The sequence below is a fragment of the Vicugna pacos genome, chromosome 3, assembly GCF_048564905.1.
Source record: "Vicugna pacos chromosome 3, VicPac4, whole genome shotgun sequence".
Taxonomy (NCBI): Eukaryota; Metazoa; Chordata; class Mammalia; order Artiodactyla; family Camelidae; genus Vicugna; species Vicugna pacos.
This window is the reverse complement of record NC_132989.1, coordinates 13,260,205-13,275,017: the sequence shown is the minus strand read 5'-3', so window position 1 is coordinate 13,275,017 and position 14,813 is coordinate 13,260,205. Positions and strand designations below refer to the sequence as shown.

At 43.4% G+C, this 14,813-nt stretch overlaps 1 protein-coding gene across 1 annotated transcript in view; it reads right to left on the bottom strand.

The window, feature by feature from the left end:
* GLRA1 (glycine receptor alpha 1) overlaps nucleotides 1–14,813 on the bottom strand; it is a 79,902-nt gene that overhangs the window by 3,209 nt on the left and 61,880 nt on the right. The window contains exons 6-8 of the mRNA XM_006214956.3: nucleotides 13,183–13,320; nucleotides 10,740–10,954; nucleotides 2,400–2,546 (exon numbers count right to left, since the gene is read on the bottom strand). Of these exons, the coding sequence (XP_006215018.2) occupies nucleotides 2,400–2,546; nucleotides 10,740–10,954; nucleotides 13,183–13,320 (500 nt within the window). The remainder of the gene's footprint in view (nucleotides 1–2,399; nucleotides 2,547–10,739; nucleotides 10,955–13,182; nucleotides 13,321–14,813) is intronic.

The window sequence follows — 14,813 nt, the reverse complement described above, 5'->3', positions numbered from 1 at the left end:
CTGTGTCCTTGCAGTTTCTGACATTTGGGTCAAGTTCAGAGTCCTTGGGTGCAAGGTCACATTAATTTGGATGCACACAAGGGGCCAGGCAGGGAAAATGTGAGTGATAAAGTGAAAAAATCTCCACTCAGAAGGGACTGTGGAATGCATTCCCTACCCAAAGACATTTGCAGCGCTCCTGTACCCTGTGGGATGTGAATCCAGCGGGACCAGAGACTGTGTTTTGAGTGAAGCTTGAAGTGTGACTTTTAAACGCTGGCAGTTGATTCTAGGTTTTTAAAATGCTGCTAGTGAAATTAAAGATATTTGTGTCGTAAGTTTGACCTTCTAGCTACTGGTTTCTGGTCTCCACCTTAGGATAAATCTTAGCTCCTATTTAAGATCTAATAAATGCAGGAATATTTTTATCTGCTTCGGATGGAAACGCTGATGAACAGATAAGCAACTGATGATGTATGGTCAGTGTTTTGAGAACCACCATGGGTCTTGGAGCACCTCCCTGCCTTTGCCATCAGTGCCTCCACAATCCTGGTGACTTGCTCCTCCCCACTGTCCTCGTCTGCGCAGGAGGAGTGGATGGGATGCTCTCTGAGAGCTCTTCCAGCACTAACATGCTGTCAGAGAGCAAGGAGGGAACTGCGCGGAAGAATCTGATTACACCTGCACAGTGGCCCTGTTCACACTTGACCTGGCCAGGGAGAAAGCTTTTGTTTTCCCCTAGAGTGGAAACATGGTAGGCATTTGGCAAAGGCAGCCTTTGGAGGAACTGTAGGCCCACCACATCACACATCTGCAGGGAGCTGCGTTCACATTTTAGGCTATGCAAATAGCACCCCCTGGAGTTGTGCAGGGCCCCGTCTAGCTGGGGAGACAGCTGTTTTCAGTCAGTCTAAAGCAGGTAGAGCCTTGGTGTATGGCAGGTATGTGGTATGGCCTGACAGATCACAGGGTGTGAGTTCTTGGTTGCCCTAATCCATTGCCGAAAAAACTTCCAAGCAGCCTCTTTGATTGGAAGGTCTCCTAACTTTCTTCATTAGTGTTTTTTTTAATCCCTTTGTCCACTTGCTCAACAAATACTTATTGCACGTTCACTATGTATCAAGCCTTGTGTTAAGCACCAGCGATACAGCACTGAGCAAGAGTAGACATGGTCCTGCCCTTACGGAGCTTATGACTCAGTGAAAGATGAACATTAAACAATCACATAATTATATGTATAATTATAAATCAAGATACACATTTGGAAGGAAAGAAATTGAGTTCAATTAGAATATGGTCTTTGCCAGCATAAACAGTGTCTTTGTGCAAATCAGAAGAAAGGCATCGCCCTCTCTGGGGGCATGAATTGGGATCCCTTCCTCTGGCTGATACAGTCCATGCCAGGGCAGGACTTAGACAAGTCCTCCTTGGCTGGGGGCCCTGGTAGGATACACCCTGCTCGACCGTACTTAACAGCCTTGCCTAAGCACTTCAGTACAGAACCTACACCTGGACCAGGGTGTCAGGGGAAGATGCCTCAGCTGAGAACTGGAAAATGTGTGGGTTCACACCAAGCAGAGTGCGCAGGAAGAGCAATTCAGGAGTTGAGAACAGGATACCTGAAGTCCTGTGTGTATGTTGAGGAACTATGAGAAAAGCCAGTGTAGATGGTGCTCAGGGAGGAAAGGAGAAAGTGATATGAAGATGAGGCTGGAGAGACAAGCGGGTTCTCGGACCCTGAGGAGGAAATTCTCCTGGGGAAGTGCTCGCGGACTAGGGTGTGGAGCCGGTTTGCTCCCACAGGCCACATGCTCCCCAGTGCCATTTGCTGGTTGACACACAACCACTGAGTTAACAAAGGTGGGTGACTTTCCAGAGGTGGCCTGCCAAAGTATTTCTCCCTTCAGTTGCCCATAAGGTGAGAGAACCCACTCCGGGGGAGGCTCTTGCTGGCTGCCCTTTTCTTGAAAGAAAGAAACAAAGGCCTGGAAATTGGACATTGTACTGTGAGATCTCATCTCTTGTGGTGCGGTTCCCTTTGGAACCAAGCCCATTGAACTAATGCAGCCTTCTCTTGCGGGAAACGCCCATAAAGATCCCTCGGCCTGCCATGCTTTGTGCTTGTAGCTAGTTATTATTCTGGCTACGTCAGTGTCGGCTCTGTCAGTTCTGTCCTCAGCTGGAACCCGATCGTTTCTTCAGTGTTACTGTGGTTGGAAGAGTGACCGCCTCTAGACTCGGTCGGGGCATTATCTATGGGAGGGGAAGCTCGGACTTCCAGGACTTTAACCCCTATTTTGTGCCCGCTTTACCCCCTGAGAAGGATGGTCCAGGGAGACAAGTATCACAAGATAAGGCTTCCTGGAACGCTGCTGTTCACCACCAGCTGTCCCTCCTTGGGCAGTGACCCAAAGGCCTACCTTGTGATGTCTTCGCTTCCTCCTGAATCGGAGCAGCTCTTTGTGCTGCCGAGACACAAAGTTGACGGCGGCATACTCGAGCAGGGCTGAGAACACGAAGAGCAGGCACACAGCCATCCAAATGTCGATGGCTTTCACGTAGGACACCTGGAGCGGGGGTGGGGGGCACAGGGGAGTAAGGGGCGAGGAGAGTGAAATACTGAGTACAGCGGGATGTTTTCTGCTCCTCAGGAACTGCCCCCATCACCCACTGCTGCCCCCTGTCAGCTGGGATACTAGGCTGGAGGGTGTGGAGGGGAGCAGAGAGAAATGCCTCAAGAAGACTGGACAGAATATTGGTGAAAAAAGAATACAGTGCCTAGAAGAGCATCAAAGAGAGGAGGAGGGTGTTTGTGGCATCATTATTTGGTGGAACAGAATGTTGTGTTCAGTCTAGGGGTGATACGAACAGAAGGTTGTAGCCAGTGTTAAAAGTAAATGGAGGATGTCGGTGAGAATGGCAGTGTGAGATCTACGAAAACTCTCCCCCCATAAAAGCAACAAGGACACTATCAAAAATGGTCAGAACCAGCTTTTTTCAGAACTCTGTTAATTAATCAAAGGCTAACAGCAATCCTGTGAGCATTTATTTAAGAAAATCAACTGAATCTCAGTACAAACAGCAAGCTTAGTGGCATTAATCCCCCTGTCTTTATTGAGATATAATTCACACACCATACGCATTTAACATGTACAGCTCAATGGCTTTATACATTCGTAAATATGTGCAACTATCATCACAGTCAATTTTAGGTTTTCATCACCTCAAAAATCAACCTACTACCTTTTTAACTGTCATTCCCCTGTTCCCCCCATTCTCTTCCTCCAGTCCTAGGCAACCATGAATCTACTTTCTGTCTCTATAGATTTCCCTGTTCTAGACATTTCATATGAATGGAATCATACCATCTGTGGCCTTTTATGACACTAGTTTCTTTCACTTAGCCTAAGGTTTTCAAGATTTCATCCATACTGTAGCATGTGCCAGTATTTTATTCTTTTTATGGCCAAATAATATTCCATGGTATGGATGTAACACATATTGTTGGTCCATTCATCAGTTGATGGGCATTTGGGTTGTTTCTACCTTTTGGCTATTATGAATAATTCTGCAATGAACATCAGTGTATAAGTTATTGTGTGGACATGTTTTTATTTCCCCTGGTGCTTTGCAGTGTTTTAAGTTGCCCTATTCCCATCCTCTCATCCTCAGCTGCATGCTAGCCTTGAAAACCAACAGCAAGCACAGTGAACACCAGTATCCTGATAGCTATTGATGGGGCAGGACAAAGTAGGATCTTTTAAGCTGCATTCTCAGAGAATTGGTTTTTGACCTGTCTTGTGGTTTCACTGAAAGACCCCACTCACAAGGCTGTGTTTATTTGACCTGATTTGGAGCTAGCCTAGTGTGAACAGGCTTTTTCTTATAGGCATTTGTTGAAAACAACCATTGGCAATTGTTGAACATTACATCAGCATTAGGCAGTTGGTAACAGTTCAGACAAACAATACGTTGATCAAAAAGCTTAAAAGGAAAATCTGGGGATTGAGATGTCCATAGGGAGCTTTAGGAAACTAGATATATTCCTGGAAATCTATGTGCATTCTCAGATGTGTGTGCCCAGGGAAGACCTGAGAAGGCTCTTAGCCCTCAACTCTGGCTAACCTTGATGCACTGAGGAAACTGGAAATAAAGGCTAAGGCAAAGTTGTAAATTGCTTAGCTGATTGTTGAAAGGATAACCTAATGCCCACACAAAGCCCCTAGGCAAAGGCTAGGAGATTTTTAGGGTCCAGGCGTTTAAGGAAATCTCTGTCCAATTTTTCTAACCACTTAGCTAACTGAGTATAAACTTCAGTGGCCCCACAAAATAAAGAATATAGATATTACAGAATTAGTTCCAAAAGTTACTTTAACTAACAAACAACAACAATAAATCCTGAGGAGGGAGGAGAATCCAGTTTTCAGAGATTTTCACATTATATTATGTAAAATGTGAATTTTTCAACAAAAAAATGTAGACTATGCAGAGAAACAAGAAAGTATGGTCAATGCCATGGACTGAATATTTGTCCTCACCAAATTCATATGTTGAAACCCTAATCACAATGTGATAGTATCTGGAGACGGGGCCATGGAAGTAATGAGATCATGAGAGTGGGGCCCTCATGAATGGGATTCTGCCTTTCTAAGGAGAGTCCAGAGAGCTAGCTTGCTCTCTTGTTACCACGTGAGGGTACAAAAATAAGTCAGCAGTTCACAACTGGAAGAGGATCTTCACCAAGCCAGCTATGCTGGCACCCTGACCTCGGACTTCCAGCCCCTAGAAGTGTGAGAAATAAATTTTTGCTGTTTTTAAGCCATTTAGACTATGGTGCTTTGTTAGAGAAGCCTGGATTGACTAAGTCATGCCCATACGTAAGAAAAAAGGCAGTTAAAAAGAGTTGTGCCTGAGGAAGCTCAGATGTTGGACTTAATAAACAAATGCTTTAAATCAGTTATATTTTTAATATGTTCAAAGAAGAAAAAGAAACCTTGTCTAAAGAACTAACTAAAAGTATGACAACAAAGTCCCACCCAAAAGAGCATGAGATAGAAATTTTAAAAAAAGAATCAAGTAGAAATTCTGGAGTTAAAAGGTAAAATAACTGAACTGAAAATTTTACTAGAGAGGATTAACATCGATTTGAGTAGACAGAAGAAAGAATCAGTGAACTTGAGGTTATCCTGCCTGAGGAACAGAATGAAGGGAAATAAACAGAGCCTCACAGCTGTGTGGGGGAACCATCAAATGCATTAACATGTTTAATGGATGTCTCTGAAGACAAGGAGAGACAGAGAAAGGCAGAAAGAATATTTGAAGAAATAATGGCCAAAATTTTCTCAAAGTTGATGAAACCACTAATGTACATATGTAGAAGGGCAGTGTACCCCAAGCAAGATAAACTCTAAGGGATCCACACCTGGACACACCATAGGCAAACTGTCAGAAGTCAAAGAAAAAGAATTGTGAAAGCAGCAACAGAAAAGCAACTCATCGTGTACAAGGTATCCTCAGTAAGATTAACTGCTGATTTCTTGTTAGAACTATGGGGTCTAGAAAGCAGTGGGATGAAATTAAGTATGACCTAAATAAATAGGAATACATCCTGTGTCTATGGGTTAGAAGACTTAATAATATTACGATGGCAATACTCCAAATTCTTACGTAGACTCAATGCATTTTTAACCAAAATCCCTTTTTTGGGTTGTTATTGCAGAATTTTACAAGCTGATCTTAAAATTTATATTCATATCGAAATACAAGAGACCCAGAATAGCCAAAACCATCTTTAAAAGGAACAAAATTGGAAGACTCATACTTCCCAATTTCAAAACTTACTACAAAGCTATGGTAATCAAAAGTGTGACACTGGCATAAAGACCAATATATGGATAAATGGAACAGAATTGAGAATCCAAAAATAAACCCATACATCTATAGTCAATTGATTTTTGAGAAGGTTGTAACTTCAACGGAGGGATAACTGGATATCCACATGCAGAAGAATGACATCCCTCCCTCATACCATATATGAAAATAAAATGAAATGAAACCCTAAATTTAGAGCTAAACTATAAAACCCTTACAAAAAATATACATGTAAATCTTCATGGTTTTGATTAGGCATTAATTTCTTAAATATGATACCAAAAGCACAAGCAACAACAGAAAATATAAATTAGATTTCATCAAAATCATAAACGTTTTGGTATAAAGGGCATTATCAGTCAAGTGAAAAGACAACCCATAGGAGAGAAAACATTTGCTGACTGTATGTCTGATAAGGCTTTAAAATGTACAATGCACAAAGAACTATTATGCAACAATAAAAAGAGAAATACTCCAAATAAAAAGTGGGCAGAATTTTTGAATAGTTTCTCCAAAGAAGATATAGGAACGGCCAATAAGCACATGAAAAAGTGCTCAACATTATCAGTCATTGGGAAAATGCAAATCAAAACTATAGTGAGATACCACTTCACAGATATTAAGATGTCTATAATAAAAAAGACAGAGAATGACAAGCATTAATGGGGATGTGGAGAAACTGGAACCCTGGCAGGATTATAAAATGGTGTAGCCACTTAGGAAAATCGTTTGGCAGTTCCTCAAAAAGTTAAGCATATAATTACACATGACCCAACAATTCCACTCTAACGCATATAGTTGTGAGAGCTGGAAACATATGTCCACACAAAACTTGTACAGATGTTCATAGCAGCATTATTAAAATAGCCAAAAAGTGAAAATAACCTAAATGTCCATCAACTGATGAAGAGCTAAACAAAACGTGATGTATCTACACAATGGAATATTTTTCAGCCACAAAAAGAAAGGAAGAACTGATACCTTCTACAGCATGGATGTACTTTGAAAACATGATCCTAAATGAAAGAAGCCAGTTATAAAAGTGCACATGTTACATGATTCCACTTATGTGAAATATCTAGAATAGGCAAATCCAAAGAGATAGAAAGTAGGTTACTGGTCGCTGAAGGCTGGTGGAGGGGGGAGCAAGGGGTGACTATTAATGAATATGGGGGTTTCTTTTTGGGGTGATGAAAATGATCTGGAATTAGATAGTGGTGAAGGTATACAACTTTGTGAATAGATTAAATGTCCCTGAATTTATGCAAAAAAATAAAGTGAAGGGGGAAGAATATCAGGTTGAATGTTTATAGCAAACAGAGCCCAACATCAAGTCCAGGGTTAACAGTGAGTGGAGCAGAATGTTGAGTCTAGTGTAGATTATAAGTGAAGGAGCATGTGGCATCTACTATTAATAGAGAGTGGGGCGGCATATTGAGCCTAACACAAGGAAAAGGAAGCAGAGCATTATGCCTGCTGTTATGAATGAACAGAGCAGAATGTGTTGTCACTTGGCAACAGTAAACAGAGAATTTGGTTTTGAGCATTTATAGTAAATGTAGCAGAATGCAAAGTCTAGCATTCATAGCACAAAGGGCAGATTGTTGAGTTTTCTTGGGAGGGTGAATAGAGAAGAGAGTGGTGTCTGGTATAGATATAGATGGCAAATGAAGTGAAGTGTCATGTCTTGCATTGAAGGTTAATGGAATATTCAGTATCATGAAAAACAAAAAACAGTGGGGAGACTGTTCTAGATTAAAAGAACAACTGTATGCAATATGAATCTTTATAGAATCTTTGATTGGATCCCTCACCATGTCCATTGATGACATTTTTTTTGACAATTGGGAAAATGTACAGGTTCTGTATTAGACGAAATTATGGACTTTTTCTAATTCAATAGTAATTATTATTCAATTAATGTTAATTTTTAGATGTGATGATATCATTGTGATCCTTATTCCTTATTTAGGGGTGACTTTTCATGATGTCTGCAACCTTCACATGATTCAGCAGAAACTGCATCTATCTACCTACTTATCTACCTACCTACCTATGACTAGAGAGAGACAGTAAATGTGACAAAATGATAACTACTGGAATCCAAGTGAAGGCTCTTAGGGTGTTCACTGTATATTCTTTCAACTTTTCTGTATCAAAACAGAATGTTAAGTGTGGCATTCACTGGAAATGGTGCAGAATATTGCATTTCACGTCAGGCTGAAGGGAGCCAAGTGTGGCGTCTGGCATTAACAGTAGAGCAGAATGTCGTGTCTGGTGTTGAGTGAGTCACGCAGAATGTGGCTCCAACGACAGTAGTGAATGTAGCGGAGCGCAGTGCCTAGCATCCAAAGAGAGCAAAGCGGAACAAGGCATCGAGCATTCATAGTACAACGAAGCAGAATGTTGTAGCTCAAGTATGGGTGAATGGAGGAGTATGTGGTGTCTGGCATTAATAGAAAATGAAGCAGAGCATTCTGTCAAGTGTTAAAAGTGAATGAAGCAGAATGTGAGATCGAAAGTTAACAATGAAAGGAACAGAATGTTGCATTTATCATCAGGGTGACTGGAGGAGAATTAGTGTCTGATGTGGATGTGGTGGAAGCTACGTCGTGTTAGAAGAATGGAATAGAATGTTGGGCCTAGCATGGAGGGAATGGGGCAGAATGTGTATCTGGCATTAATAGTGCATGGAGTAAAATGTTGTATCTAGGGTTAATGAATGGAGCAGAAGATGGTTCAGCAGCTAATAGTGAATGTAACAGAATGTGGTGTTTAACATTAGAAATGTAAGAAATCAGATCAAGGTATGTGCAGAAAAGGGTCAACATAGCAGGCATGAGGCTGCTGTCTTATGATGGACCCGCTTACAATGTTGGCCCTTGGTTGACACATGGAGTTTGGATTTGGGGAGTGTTCCCACTTGCCCTAACTGACAAGAGTGCCTCACTGTGCCTTGACTGCTTGTATAAACAATGTGGTTTGTGCTGAACATCTGCTTTCCTCCTTGGAGTCTGGAATTTGGGGATGTGCTAGGCAGAGGGTACTTATGTGACCAGCACCCAATAAAAACCCTAAATGAATCTCTAAACAATTTCTCTCAGTCTCTCTGGGCAGAAACATTTCATACATATGGCTGTCTTTTTGGGGTAAGAGTGAACTCTGTACTCATGGGATGGAAAGAGTAAGGAAGTTTGCACGTGGATCCCTTTAGACTCTGCCTGTGCCTTCTCCCTGAACCATCTAGCTGTGTATCCTTAATATATCATGGTAAGAAATCTTAGCTGTCAGTACAACTATACACTGAGTCTGTGAGTCCTATCAAATCTTCGAACATGGAGTGGTCTTGGAGACCCCAAATACAAAGTATCTGCCATTAATGTTGAACGTGGAATGCTGTACTCAGCACTAACGTGAAGTGAATGGACAAGGAGATGGGGTGGAGTCTTAATAGCAGATGAACTCTAAAACTCCTAGAGGAAAACACAGGCAGAACACTCTTTCACATAAATCACAGCAATATTTTTTTGGACCCATCTCCTAGAGTAACATAAATAAAAGCAAAACTAAACAAATGGGACCTAATTAAACTTAAAAGCTTTTGCACAGCAAAGGAAACCATAAACAAAACGAAAAGACAACCTACAGAATGGGCAAAAATATTTGCAAACCATGCGACCAACAAGGGATTAATTTCCAAAATATACAAACAGCTCCTACAGCTTAATATCAAAAAACCCAATCAAAAAATGGGCAGAAGACCTAAATAGATATTTCTCCAAAGAAGACATACTGATGGCTGACAGGCACATGAAAAGATGCTCAATATCGCTAATTATTAGAGAAATGCAAATCAAAACTATAATGAGGTATCACCTCACACCAGTTAGAATGGCCATCATTAAAAGTCTACAAATAAATGCTGGAGAGGGTGTGGAGAAAAATGAACCCTCCAACACTGTTGGTGGAAATGTAAGTTGGTGTAGCCACTATGAAGAACAGTATGGAAGTTCCTTGAAAAACTAAAAATAGAGTTACTGTATGATCCAGCTGGGCATATATCTGCAGAAAACTCTAATTAGAAAAGATACATGCACTCCAATATTTACAGCAGAACTATTTACAATAGCCAAGACGTGGAAGCAACCTAAATGTCCATTAATAGATGACTGGATAAAGAAGTTGTGGTATATTTATACAATGAAAACTACTCTGTCATGAAAAAGAATGAAATTATGCCATTTGCAACAACATGGGTGGACCTAGAGATTATCATACTAAGTGAAGTAAGTCAGACAAACATTGTATAATATCACTTACATGTGGAATAAAAAAAATGATACAAATGAACTTATTTACAAACCAGAAATAGACTCATGAGAAAAACTTATGGTTACCAGAGTGGGGAGAAGGTGGGATAAACTGGGAGTTTGGGATTAACATATACATGATGCTTTATGTGGAATGGATGGACAGCAGGGACCTCCTGTATAGCATAGGGAACTGTATTCAGTATCTTTTAATAACCTATAATGGAAAAGAATCTGAAAAAGAATATATATATATGTATAACTGAATTGCTTTACTGTACACAAGAAACTAATACATTACACATCAGCTATTTTTCAATTAAAAAATAGTAGATGAAACAGAATGTGTGTCTGATATTGAGAGAGAATGGAGCGAAATGTAGTGCCTAGCAACTGTATGGAGCATAATTTTAAGCCTGGAGGAGAGTTTTGATGGATCAGAGTGCTGGATCCTGCAAAGTGTAGTAGATCTAGGAATAGTTACTCACTCCCTGTGCTCCCCTGATCCCAGGCAGGGAAGGGAGATGAGTGTCTCCTTATCCGTCCAGGTGCTCTGTGCTCTTGGGCAGTAGGACTTACCTTGGGCAGGGATGCTCGGGAGCCTGAGCTCTGGGTGGTCATGGTGAGCACGGTGGTGATGCCCAGGCCTACACGGGCTGGGGCTGCATCCATGTTGATCCAGAAGGAAATCCACGAGAGGATGACGATGAGCAGGCTGGGAATGTACATCTGGATCAGGTAGTAGCCCATCTGTCGCTCCAGGTGGAACCGGGCCTCGATGCAGGTGAATTTACCTGCAAGAAAGTACAATGCAACGGCGAGTAGCCTAATGGATAGGAACAAGGCTTTGGGGTCAGAACAACCTCGGCTGGAGTCCTGGTTCAGCCTCACACTAGCTGTGTCCTTAGGCAAGTGTCCTTGAGTCTCCCTGTGCCTCGGTTTCCTCATCTATGGTAATTGGGAATAGTGATGATGATAGCGATAAAATAATAATACCACCAGCCTCATTTGGTTACTCATGGTCACCGCGACGGTAAAAGATGATGCCTGTAAAGGACTTGGCACATCCTCACAGATCACCAGTCCTCAGAATGTCCCTTGCCATCATCCTCATCATCACTGTTTTCTCGCTTAGAGTGGGGATGAGTGAATCATTCCCTATCCTGCCAGTTATCTTCCCAAAATGTAACTTGTTCCTGTTCCTTCCTCTTGTAAAACCTTTCTTTCCTTCCATCTCTCCCCACTCAAGAAGGTCCCCATTTCCTACAGGGAAAAGTTCCAAGTCTTTGGTCTGCCCTTCACACTTGAACTCTCACCTTTTTCCATCCCATTTCCCTTCTTTCTTCACCCGACTCAGAACCCCCTACACTCCCTTCCTTGTCTGGAGCATTCTCTGCACTTTCACACTTCTGAGCTTTTGAACCTGCCAGTGCCTCTGCCTGGAATGCCCTTCTTCCTCCCCAAAACCAGCCCCAGAAATCCTCCCTGTCCTCCAGGGCAGTTGAAATGTGAAGTCTCCCCCGGGCAGAATGCCTCTTTTTCTCTTGTTTCCCTCCAGCTCTGTCCCTTTAAGGCACAGCACGCTGAGTAGGCAAGTCGCTCTCTCTCTTTCTCTCCATCCTCTGCACCAGACTCCCAGCAGCTGGTCTCCTCCCATCCGTGTATTCCTGGAACTGAGCCGGCCATCCCACGATGGGGTCTCAGGGCCAGTCCCCTGACGCACAGTTACCACGGGGTTTCCTACAGCCCCCTGAACGGCACCTTCCACGTGGGCCTTTTCTCCTTGTATCCACGGGGCAGCACAGAACTCAGCTCCCACTTAAATGTGACTAGTGAGGAGCAAATGAGCCGAGAAAGCGCTGTGTAAACAGGACAGGGCTGGGGTGTGTGAGAGTCAGTCAGGTGTGACTGTTTGGGCCAAGGGGACTCACTGTTAGTGAGAGTACAGTTGGCCGTCCACTCCCGTGGGCCCAGCATCCCCCGATGAGGAGAGCCCACTCTGGTCTTGAGCATTCGCGGGTTTTGGTATCCGCGGTGGGTTTTGGAACCAGTTCCCCTCAGATACTGAGAGATGACTGGACTGTTCTGAGTCTCAGCTTGTCCAGGGATGAAGAGAGTACTTTTAGAGGTTCTGAGGTGTCTCTGAGGTCACCAGAAAGGAACAGGTGTCCTAAACAGACTGGTTTCCAGGCTGCCTTCCCTTTTTCTGGGCCATCTACTAGCATCAGGACCCACAGTGGTTTCTCAGCCCCTCTCCTGCACCTGCTCCTCTCCTCGGCCCTGTCACTAGCCCTCTGTACGCCTCCTGTGCACTCAGCTGTGTTCAGACAGCAATCCGCTGCCCAGCCCTCCAGCCGGCGTACTGAGTGGCTGCCTTTCGTCACAGTGTTCCACAAGCTCCCGCCCAGCCTGAGTCAGGGAAGGCAAAGCCAGTCTTGATCCGGCCCTGATTCATTCCTGTGTTTAATCTTCCAACGAAGGCTGGGCTGGGAGTGAGAGATGAGGAGCTGAGCTAAATAGTGGGGTCCTCCCTGCCCACCTTGTAGCTCTCAGTCTAAGAGACCCTTTCCAGCTTCGCTGTTTACTAATCCTCATGCCACCTCTCAGCCTGTGCTGAGGTCTGGTGTGAGCATTCTCTGTGCTCTTTCCCTATCAGAAATGCCAAATCCCAGCCCCTCTCTGACGGAGACAGCTAGAGGTCCCCCCACGGTCAGCTCGTCCTCTGCCTTAGGAATGGGGTCCATTCTGAGTCACGCACACTGCTACCTGGAACGAGGACTCCCTTGTAATGAGGTGTGGCCCAAGCTTAAGTTACTTGCCCCAGGACTCACGGGAGGAAAGCGTGGACGCCACTTTTTGGTTTCAGGGGACATTCTCTTAACCACTGGATAATAAATACCAAGCTCTGTCTACCATGGCTACCTCATAAGATCCACTGAATCAAGGATTGAATAAATGTTTGCCACGACCTCTGGCCCCGGTTGGGGGGTCGGATCTGAGGGGGGCGGCCCCTTGCACCCACCTGTGTTGTAATGCTTGGTGCAGTACCTCAAGTCCTTCTCCTCCTTCAAGATAAACTGGGGCAGAGTTAGTCCATCTGCCACCTGCACAGCACCCTGCTCCTGCCACTCAAAGATGAGGTCGTTCATGGTGTATCCAACTGGAATGGGATCAGAAGGAGCAGCCATCACGTTGGAAGCACTTATTTGAAGCATGTCAGGGTGTTAGGGTTAGAGACAGAGGCATCAGGCACTTGATGGGACACATGAAACTCTTGCTTTTTTTTCCCCCCCACAAAGGAGGTTAAAGCTGGTGAATTGTTTACATCTACCCCTCAGCCTTTCTACCTCTCTCAGCCCTCCCAGCGTCCTACCTTAGCTTGTCCTTTTGATGCTATCCCTGACCCCATGGTCAAATTCAGCTGACCTCTGCTATTTTTTTCTTTTAATTGAAGTATAGTTGATGTATGATGTTGTGTTAGTTTCAGGTGTACAGCCAAGTGACTCAGTTATGTGTGTGTGTATATATGTATATATATATATATATATTCTTTTTCAGATTCTTTCCATTATAGGTAGATAGGCAAGATATTGAATATAGTTCCCTGTGCTGTACAGCAGGTTCTCGTTTATCTATTTTATATATAGTAGTGTGTATTTGCTAATCCCAAACCTCTAATTTATCCCTCCCCGCTTTCCCCTTCGGTAACCGTAAGTTTGTTTTCTGTGTCTATGAGTCTATTTCTGTTTTATAAATAAGTTCACTTGTATCATTTTTTAGATTCCACATATAAGTGATATATGATATTTGTCTTTTTCTGTCTGACTTAATTCATTTAGTATGATAATCTCTAGGTCCATCTATGTTGTTGCAAATGGCATGATTTCATTCTTTTTTATGGCTGAGTAATATTCCATTCCCTGTATATACCCTGACCTCTGCTATTTTTGCCTGCACACCATCTTTGCAAGCCTCCTCCTGTGCTCACAGCAGATTTTCCTCTGGGGAATGACTCCTGTGGTGTTCTGTCATGGGGGTTGCTATTAGTTGGGGGCTAAGTTGTGACGTGGTGACTCAGCCACACCAGTCAGATCCTCTGGCCCGGGAGTTTGACTCTTGAGTAAAATGACCAAGTGTTCCAAGCTGGCTGGTACTGATCCCACAGGGGTGGTTGTCTAAAGGGATGGTCTGTTAGTTCCTGCTGCCCAAATGCTCTGCCCTAGTTCTTGCACTTTAGTTTCTCCTTCAAGTCCATGAGGAAGCCCTACGCCATTCACCTTAATCCAGTGTTTAAATTGGTCAGACTGGTTTCTGTGTTTGCAATCAAAGAATTGAGCCAGCCCGTTTGTTAAAATCTTGGTTCATCTGTGATCTTGTCCATAAAGCCTTCTCCAGACTCTCTCTCCTTCCCAGTCAGAAGGAAGTGCTCTTTCTGCCTTGAGGCCACAGCATTCTGTACTTTCCTCTTGCTGCCCTGTTAGAGTCATTTGTGTAGCCAGTCGCCTCTCTCCCCTGCTGGAGTGAGCGTCCCCCTGACTTACTCAAGCTATTTCTCCTCCATTCCTGGAGCACATGCTCACAAGAGACATGGACCTGTGCCTCTTTGGAGCGTGCTGCTGGCTCCAAAGCTGGACCTCAGTCAAACAACATAAA